Below are 9,925 nucleotides of genomic sequence, written 5' to 3' on the forward strand. Positions count from 1 at the left end.
GGGCCAGAGTGTCCCCACCCTCCGCTTCCCTAGCCCGGGTGGCGCTGGCTCCGCCCACCTCCGCCCGGACCAGCGAGAGGCGTGCTGCCAGAGCGTCCACCCACGGTCCTCCAGAGCGGGGGGCGGGGGCTAGCGGACTGGCCGGCGCTCCAGGCCGGCGCAGGTTCTGCGATCCGCCCGAGACGCTGGCATTCACCTTGCTTGAAGGTTTTATGTTGGAGTGTTGATGTAGGAGAGGACAGTTCACAGAAGATGTAGAGAGCCACAGCTCCTCCTTTAACGGGAGGGACCATCGATGCTCAATCCTGGGATAGTACTGAGGTCCAGCTTCCCAGTAGGGCAACCAAAGGAAGAGCTTGACTAGTTTAGGGCCCTTCACATCCCTACAGCTCTGTGAGGGATCATGGCAAGTCTTCTCTCCCACCAACGACTACTGTTGTCCCCTAACTGCGGATGGATCAAGAAGGAGAACCGAATCAGAACTTGCGAATAAAACACCACCTCATTTCAGTTTATTCAATATTTATTTATGAAGGGCACGCCAAAGGCCAGGAGATGTTGCTAGGCATTGCCCTGGAGTTAATGACACAGAAGTTGACAGCTTGGTCGGAGTCACGTGTCAGGCTTGATTCCAAAATCAGTACCTTTTCTACCCACTAATTCTGAAACTAGGGGTTTGAAATTCTTGATTTCTTAGAACTATACTGAGATTTGTAATAAGAAAATTCTACGACTAGGGAAAACTAACAGGAATATAAGAGTGTATGTGTGTTTGCTAATTACCACATGACTAAGAATTTACACAACCCTTTCAGCTGGTCTGAAACATCCTTAACAAACATACTGATATTTCTACAACAAAGTGTATGAATATTTCTTTGAGACAAGGTATCCATATGTAGCTGCTTACCACAGCCTTCCTAGGGCTAAGATGACCTTGCATAAGCCACCACACCCAATGAAATATTCACATTAACTTTAGTATGTTTATGAATATTCACTCATTCTAGAACAAATAGAGCCTCACTTTGGATCTTGCTTCCAACTCTCTTGTTTTCTCTCTTTTACTCCCACAGAAGCCCGGCTCCTGTGGTGGTACATCCCTGTAATCTCAGCACTAGGGAGGCTGAGGAGTCAGGAGGGTCATGAGATGTAGGATAGTTGGGGTCACGAATTGAGTTCAAGGCCAATCTGGACTACAAAAGGACAACCTGTCTCAAAAAAAGCAAAACCAAGTGAAAAGCCTGGGTTCTGGACATTTGTGCGTTTTCTCAAATGGTCTGGAAATAGCAAATACGTTATTGTGTTTTGAGGCTGCCATTAATTGAGTGCTTAAGGGTACACATATTTTTATCTGCTTTATCTTGCTTGTTCTCTCCCCAGCTCTGTGATGTAAAGACTGTTATTAGCCTTTTGTAACAGATGGAATGACAACGGGCAGACAGAAGGTCAGTCACACACATGAGATCACACTGAGAGCAGACGTCATTTTGCTATACACACACACACACACACGTATACACCCAGAACTCTAGTTTGGGTGTTATCTGTGTATACAGCTTAGTGTGGTTCACCTTAGGAACATAACATGAAATAAACTCGTCAGTATACCATTTTATGGAGCTTCCGTGTTGTGTTGATGTATCTTCCTAGGGTTTGATTTTTTTTTTAAAAAAAATAACATTTTATTAAAAATTATTTTGCTGGGCAGGGGTGGTGCACATGGCTTTAATCCCAGCATTCAGGAGGCAGAGGTTGCCAGTTCTCTGTGAGTTTGGGCTCCAGCCTGGTCTACAAAGTGAGTTCCAGGACAGCCAGGGATACAGAGGGAAAAATAGCTTTGGTTTCCCTGAAACTCACTTTGTGAACCAGCCTGGCCTTGAACTCACAGAAATCTGCCTGCCTCTGCTTCCTGACCGCTGGGGTTAACAGCATGCACTAGCACACAGGGCTGCACCAGTATTTTTAAAAGCGACGGTACTGTACTTTTAATTGGCACCTCCCTGACTTGTCTACTCCTTTTTACCTCATCCCCCTATGTCTCACTATGCAGCTCTGGTTATCTGGAACTCACTCTGTGGACCAGGTTGGCCTTGAACTCACAGCAATTCCACCTGTGTCTGCCTCCCCAGTACTGGGGTTTAAAAGCATGTGGAACCACGTGCAGCTACTTTAGGCCTTTCTTCCTGATGCTTTTTATGCTTACAATACTATTTCCCTCACCTCTGGCCGAAGAACCTCTCCAAACCTCTGCTCCTCCTAGTAAAACTGGGACAACTGAAGAGACTAAAAGCAAAAAGTATGATAATGAATGGGGCGCAATGACTGCCCAGGGCCAATAATAATTATTAACTCTCATTATTCTTACAGGGCCTTTAAAGCCGGTTGGACTTCCACTTTCTCTGCCAAGCCGTAACATCTCCAGGCATATTATTATTATTATTATTATTATTATTATTATTATTATTATTATTTATTAGCTTTAATTACTCCCTCTTCAGGTTCTTATGGCTGGTTATTCACACCTTTATTACAGCTCTTGCTGTTTTATTTCAGTGGTTTGGTTACTCACAACTGGCCACTGGCTAGGGCCTCCTCTAGAGCAGGAAGGACGACGAGGACACCTAGCTCTAGGGCCTAATGTTCAATAGATACTGCACAAAGGTCAGGAGGATGCAAATGAGACCCAGCATGGTAGACACTGGCCCTCCCCCTGGCCATGTCTCCTTAGCACTTCACCTTTCCCCCTTCTCCTCCTCAGATGTGTTTTTAAAGTGCTGAGCCAAACTGCAAGTCAAGGTGTGATAGATGGCAGGTGCTTGAAGGGCCAGCTCACCAGCCCTCATGGGAGGCACTGACAGAGCAGAGGCCAGGATGACATAAGGACCCAGAGCAGGCTGAACACAAAGTAAGCTGACCAACTTCCTCCAGTGTCCGTTGACTTTCTCAAGGCAACATCTGGCTATTTTCCATAGGGAACTTGGCCAGAGGGCAACAGTATGCTTGCTGGAACTAATTCTATGCCCTCTGGGAATGGCTGATCGGTGAGCCAGCTTCCCATAGGAACACAGCTCCATATCAACTTCCTCCCAACCCGCTTCATGTTGTGTCTGCGCTGGGCCAACACAATTTTGCAAGCGTCATTCTCAGATGGTAGGGGTTGACCAGTGTTCAGATGGCCTTTCTGAGGAGAGGCACAATGAAGACTCATCTCTGGCTTCCCAGTGGTGTGTCCCACCAGTCTGGGGCATCCCTTCTCCCCCAGTGCGCAGGCTTGCGTCTTGGTGCTATGTTGGGAATACATGAATATTTCTCTACTAGATCATAAATCTTGAACAAAGAAAAAAAAATCAGAACTTGGACCAGATATTTAAAGCTTTTAATAATTGAAAATACCTCTCTCTGCACACATACACATACATTACATACATTCACATTCATGAATATCTTCGCTTTTGTTGGCGGTGTTTGAAGCCTAGCTGCTTGGACCTATAGCAAAGGCTGGCCTTGAACTTCTTGACCCTTTTGCCTGCATATCCAAGTGCTGGGATGAGAGCATGAGCAACCTCGATCATTTCCCATAGCTGTTTAATCATGTAGTAATAAAGTCTGTGAGCTGGGAGATGGTTTGTGGATAAAGGCTTGCTGCCCACGCATTAGATCCTGAGTTTGGATATCCAGTATAAGCTGGGCGTGAGGAATAATGGAATAATGGCAGCCCATAACTACTCAGGCAGAGCACTCAGGTTTGGTTCCCAGCACCCACACTGGGTAGCTCACAACTGCTTGAAATGCCAACTCCAGAGGATATAACATTTCTGACCCCCTAAAGCACCTACACTCACACAGATGCATGCACATAATAAAAAATAAAAGTATTTGGGCTTCAGATTGGGTGAGACTCTGTCAAAAAATAATGTGGATGGGGACAGGGATGTGACTCACTTGGTTGAATGCTTGCCCTGGCCCCCAGCAGCATGTGAAACTGGGAGAGTACGTTAATGTTTCCTCATTTACATATACTACCTGTAATATTTAATTTTATTACAATCACCAAAAATCAGTCTCATTCCCACTGTAGGGATGAAGAAGTCACTACTTGGGAGGGAGACAGTACCATCTTAGCTAGGATGGGGCAGGGCTGACATTTGTATCTGTTTGCTTCTCAAGCCCATGCTCTTCTGATCTCCCTGCCCCCTAGCCAGGAATAGAACCCAGGGTTTTAAACACGCTAGGCAAGGAGTCTACCACTGAGCACACTGCCAACCTCAGGATGGGCTCATTTTGGTTCCTATGCTCTTCTCAGACTGTAGTTTATTCTTATAAACCCAAAAACATCTTTGCATTCACTTACATTTTGCTCTAAACAAAAATGGCCGCATCCATGCACCAGAGCTAATATATCACAGATCTTGAAGAGTCTTAGAGGCTATACCAAGTAGCCCAGTGGATATGAAAGCATTCTCCCTCCAAGAGCCCACTTGCTAGATTCCTAGTCCTGCCGATCTGTTAAGTTCAACCAATTCCAAGGCTCTCTGAAGGCCAGCCTCTCAGGTTCTTGGCCTTTCACGGGAAGGAAAAGCAACTACTTTCCCTGGGGAGTGTTCCTTGATTACCTCCAAAGCAAGTGACCCATCAAGGGTGCCAGCATCATATCCCCAAGGGTTATGGTGTTTCATTTGTGTAACAGTATTACCAGTTAATCTATTGCTCCCTTGGTGACACTTTGCCAGGTCACCTTCTGTCCTCTTCCTTTCCTCAGCCTGAAACTGCCAGGCTGTCTCAGGATTTACCACTGGTCAGCAACCCTAAGGGAGTTATGTTAGGTAAAACAACTAAGGGACTTTGTCCACTTGAGAATCTGTTGCTACTGATATCTAGTGGCTATGTTAGGAATGTTCCTACCGCTCACTGAACAGAAACGCCCCTCAAGCCAACTACTGAAACTGCCTTGTGGGGATAATCTCTTACGTACTGTGTGGAAGCATCGCCTGTCGACAGAGTTGATGACCTATTAGCAAAAGGGAGGAAGTAATAGGTGGTATTTCCAGGAGAGAGATAGGAATTCTGGGAGTTAGGCTGATGAAGAGTCTACCCAGGCTATGGGGAAGTTGGACATGTGAAACTGAGAACAAGAAACCAGTCATGTAGCTGAGCTCAGGTTCAAATAAACCAGAGAGGTTAAGAGCTGGTTTGGGGAAGCAGTCTAGCTTATGGCCTAGGCATTTTTAAAATAAATATAAGCCTCAGAGCAGTCATTTGGAAACTCGGGGAGCTGAAGTTACACTACCAGGCCCCATATATAACAAAGCTGAGAAATACGGGAATAAACGTGGGTTGGAAATGCTGGCTGGCTGCATGGCCTTGGACAAGTCACTGAACTTGCATTCTCGGTGAGTCAGCATAGTGATAAGATGTTCTAGAGTCTGAAGGATAGCTTTACTAACCAGCTATACAACCTTAGGCAGGATGCCCCACCCCTCTGAGCTTTCTTCTGGGTTAAAAGCTCATACTGAGGCCTGCAGAGATGGCTCAGTGCTCTTCCAGAGGACCTGGGTTTGCTTCCCAACCCCCAAATGGCACTCAGAATTGTCTATCACTCTAGTTCCAGGGGATCTGACACCATCAGAGACATACATGCAGGCAAAACACCAATGTACATGAAATAGAAATAAACTAAGTAATTTTCAAAAAAGAAAAAAAAGGGCTGAAACTTTTGTTCTTATAGATGTGGGTTCCACTCCCAGTAACACATCTGTATGTAACTAATTCCAGGAGATCTGATGGCCTTCTGGCCCAAGTGCTTGCACAGACATAAAAACTCTCCTGCCAGTTTGCATACAAACATGTATACACATATGTTTTGTGTGTGTGTGGCAGTAGATTAGTCATTATCTTACCTGGGCTATCCGGGCCATTTTAGACAAGTGAGGGCAGAGGAAGGTCTAGGCACAGGCCACAGAAAAAGAAGCTCATGATGTCAAGGGACTACTTAGTCTGCACGCTCCAAAAGCACTTTCAGGCTCAAGCAAAGATCATGGACTATTTGAGGGGAACCTGGGTGTCTTCTGTGTAGTCAAGAACATTTCAAAAGCCCATGAGGCTGAAGATGAAGAGGAAACAAGTGAGGCAGCTACAGGTGGCGAGGCCCACCCCCACCTCCAGCGCCTTTGGATCCACAGGTTACTGTGACAAGAACCTTTACTCACATGGGTGTGGTGGTACACCCTGTAATCCCAGCACTCGGGAGGCAGAGACAGGAGGATTTCTGTGAGCTGAAGGCTAGCCTGGTCTACAGATTGAGTTCTAGAATAGCTGGAATCATGCAGAGAAACAAAACAACAAAGGAAGAACCTTTACCCCACAGAGCCATCTTGACTGTTCAACACCTCTGCCTTTAATCTTCTCTATAGTACTTTAAATTGTGTGGCAAAAATAAAAACAGAACTGATGGCGAGGGGGAACAAAGGATGAGAAGCACCTTTAAATTTAAGCTAATTCCCCTTCTCTGCTCAGGGTTTTGGACAAACTATTTTGCTTTCTTAAAAAAAAAATATATATGTTATATATATAATATATATACAGTATATATAATATATATATATCAGGCTTAATGGTTAAGCTTAGCAGGATTGCTGTTCAACACTCAGTACAGAGTTGGTTGTAAATTAAACTCCTGAAAAATGTTACCTGTTACAAACAATAGGGGGCGCATGCCTTTAAACCAAGTAGAGGCTAACCTAGTCTACATAGCAAGTTCCAGGCCAGCCAGAGCCGTACAGCAAGGCCGTAAGGACTCAACAAAATACAACAACACATCTCCCCCTTCCCTACATAAGCAAAACCCAATGAAATGGCGCCTGTCAATATGCTAAACTTGAAAGGGACAAAGCACCAACATCATTACCCAAGCTATTGCATATCCTCCTGGAAGACGGTGGGACCCTTCCGTTCTCTGCCCACTTCCTCGTCACTACGGCTGACCCAAGTGTCACCTCTCACTTTTCCAAAGCTGTCCCCTACCCCCGGGGTAGAAAGACAGGCACAGGCACATGGTTTAGAGAAACGTAGTTTAATGGTAAAGCTCAGCACACTCCAGCACCAGGACTGGCATGGAGTCAAAGCAGCAGGGACGGCCGGGTGACCCCATGGAGCCTCACATGGCGAAGAGGATGAGGAAGGCGACCATCAAACAGAAGAGCCCCATGGCCTCAGACAGGGCAAAGCCCAGGATGGCATAGGAGAAGAGCTGCTGCTTGAGAGACGGGTTCCTGCCAGAGACAGGAAAGGGTGAAGGTCTGGGTGAGGGAAGGGAGTATGTTACTGTGCCAAAAGGGGCTAGCCTACATCTACCCTGAGGACTGGGACAGGAACGACCAGCAACTTGGCAAGTTTACATGTGGCATACTTTAATTCTGACTTAGGTCACTGGAGAAATAAATAGGAGGTAAAAGAACATCCACTTGGAGACCCTTGCCTGCTAAGACTCTCCCCAAACAGGGTGGAACTTATATGAAGTAACACCCCAGGCAGCCCCAAACTTACCTGGCATAGCCAATAATCAAGCTACCAAACACTGTGCCAATGCCAGCCCCTGATCCAGCCACACCAACTGTGGCGGCCCCAGCACCAATAAACTTGGCTGCTGTGTCAATGTCCCGGGAAATAACACTGGTCTGGAATTCCCGTCTGGCCACCTGGAGAGGGGAGCTGCAGCAGGAAGGCTAGAAGAAAGGGAGGCAGTCAGGAAGAGTGAGGAGCAGTGAGGCAGCTGTCAGGTGGCTGCTCCACGCTCACCCCACCCACCTGAGCTAAGAAGCAGCTGGCACACAGCCTCAAAGGGCAGAGTGCTCTGCGTGCAGGGAGAATGTCAGTCCCAGAGTGTTCTCAGACAGGGCTAGTCACATCTATGACTGTCATCTGAGTCTTGGAGTTAGATGGGGTGTCGTAGATCCTTTTAATTCCTAAAAGCACCTCAGTTAACTGTAGAGTCCTTTGCCCGGGGACATCCTGAGGGGCCTGCCTTCCTTACCTTTTTAGATGGAGCCTCTGGTCTACTCAGGAGGGAGGCAGACACAGGCCTGATTAGACCCCTGGTACAGGAGCGGATCTGTAAAATCAGAAAGATGTCTTGCTCCAAATCAGGCAAAAACAAACCATGAAACCAAAGACCAACCCAAGTGGCAGGAGTTTGTCACAATCAGTCCAATAAATTTCAAGGTCAATTAACTTATTTTTCTCAGGTAGGTCTGCATCGGAGACAGCCTTGCTGATAAGTCTGTAGTAGCCCACACTGGCAGCAATCACCATCTGATATAATGTAGCAGGCTGCGGAGTGCTCACAAGACCCTGGGGTCAATCCTCAGAACTAAACCCAAAGCAAACCAGGTACCAAAGTTCATTTTCAAGGGCACAGACTTAATCAGTTTCCCAGAACGGAGTAAGATTCAAACATCCAATCAGTTGTTGAGGTAATAAAAGACTCCAAGGAGATTTACTAAAATGCATTCCCAGCCATATCTATCCTTGATGCAGGGGGCCAGAAAGCCTGGTTTGACTCTCAGAACAGCCATCTTAGAAAAGCTCCCAGGGACATGAATTTCTTGACAAATTATTCAGTGCAATGGCTCTCAGACTTGGCAGAACATTGGAATCACCTGGGAAGGTCTATCGAAATTGCTTGGTTCCACCTTTATTTTCACAGTCTGATGCAATTGGTCTGAGGTGCAGTCTGGACATTAGGAGCATTAGGCTTTCCACATGAACTGAACATGCAGTCAAGGTAGAGGAAAATCTGTTTTCCGGTTGTCTGGCTACAGCCAAGCCAGGACTACGATAAAAGGTCAGCTCTAGCTTATCCGAGGACGCTCAGAAAGCCACGACTGCTTAGTTTACCGGCCTGAATGAGCACAGGTTACTCGCAACACATCTTATATCCTCCCCCCAATAGCCATCATCAACACCGAGCGACAGCTTCTCTTAGTCCATTCATTAAACAGGACTGCTCCCATACCCGGCACTACAACAAAACCCGGAGCCACCGCTTACCAGAACTGGAGAAATGAGCAGTGCCTTGGTGGTCTGCATTTTTCAATCTGCAAGAAGAAGGGGGTGAAAAAAGGTAACTCTTATGAAAACCCAGGTGTCTGCTGATACTGGCAACCTCCTGTCGTTCCCATCCACCTCCAATCGTTCTCCCCCAACCCTCTTCCTATACTCCAACTAAGGAGGGCATTAGAGGTCAGAAGGACAGAGCAGATTCCGGGGTCAACCACTTTCTGCGCAGCGGGTCTGCAGAAGGACAGCAATCAAGAACGGAAGTAAAAGGAGGTGGCTCAGGCCCCAAGAGGGAAACGTTGCGAAAAGGAATGATCTCCCGGGAAGACTGGAGGCAGAAACTGGCAGACGTCGTGCAGGATCCTGCCCATGTTACATAGCTGTCCCCTACTCTCCCCAGCGGCCGTTTATCGCTCATTACCGTTGGTAATTAACATTAATTGATAAGGCTTAAAGACTTTAGTCCTCCTTCCCTATCCCTGGAGGCAAATGCTGCTCCACATGGCACAGCCCACGGCCTAGCGGACCCTGTCTCCGGGCCCCAAGTCACCTGCACTCCCACTCCCCTGCAGCCCCTGCTCGGCCCACAGCACACTCCCTGCTCAAGGTGACTGACTCACCTCGCAGCTTTAGCCCTTGGTCTCAGCGCTCAGCTCCCCCACCCACGTGTTCGGGGTCCCTCCACTCCCATTGGCCGTTATCTCCTCACGTTCCAATTGGCTGGCGTCATCAACTTCATCTTTCTTATTGGTCTTTTTCAGGTTCTTCCTCTCTCTCCACGGGAGCTTCGTGGCAATTCCCGCCTCCTTGCGGATAAAGGCGGGGTCTTTTTCCGAGATCGTGATTACGATTGGTCGAATCCCGAAAT

The 9,925-nt window shown here is 47.1% G+C and overlaps 1 protein-coding gene across 3 annotated transcripts; it reads right to left on the reverse strand.

The window, feature by feature from the left end:
• Positions 1-7,056: 7,056 nt before the first annotated feature.
• Positions 7,057-9,723, reverse strand: Atp5mc1 (ATP synthase membrane subunit c locus 1). Of its 3 annotated transcripts, none has more exons than XM_087571257.1 (5): positions 9,678-9,723; positions 9,049-9,095; positions 8,033-8,110; positions 7,546-7,724; positions 7,057-7,271 (listed from the first exon to the last, which is right to left on the reverse strand). In XM_087571257.1, the coding sequence occupies exons 2-5, from the start codon at positions 9,085-9,087 to the stop codon at positions 7,157-7,159; spliced, it is 411 nt and encodes a 136-aa protein (XP_087427383.1). In that variant the 5' UTR covers positions 9,088-9,095; positions 9,678-9,723; the 3' UTR covers positions 7,057-7,156.
• Positions 9,724-9,925: the final 202 nt, after the last annotated feature.

The sequence above is a fragment of the Rattus norvegicus genome, chromosome 10 (assembly GCF_021556685.1).
Source record: "Rattus norvegicus strain SHRSP/BbbUtx chromosome 10, alternate assembly SHRSP_T2T, whole genome shotgun sequence".
In the NCBI taxonomy this organism is placed as follows: Eukaryota; Metazoa; Chordata; class Mammalia; order Rodentia; family Muridae; genus Rattus; species Rattus norvegicus.

Excerpts from the sequence above, each read along its gene's own strand:
- Atp5mc1 (XM_087571257.1), bottom strand. The coding sequence starts at position 9,087 with ATGCAGACCACCAAGGCACTGCTCATTTCTCCAGTTCTG. Across the intron at positions 8,111-9,048 it reads TGCTCATTTCTCCAGTTCTG|ATCCGCTCCTGTACCAGGGG; the intron begins GTAAGCGGTGGC and ends CTGATTTTACAG. Across the intron at positions 7,725-8,032 it reads CAGAGGCTCCATCTAAAAAG|CCTTCCTGCTGCAGCTCCCC; the intron begins GTAAGGAAGGCA and ends CCTTTCTTCTAG.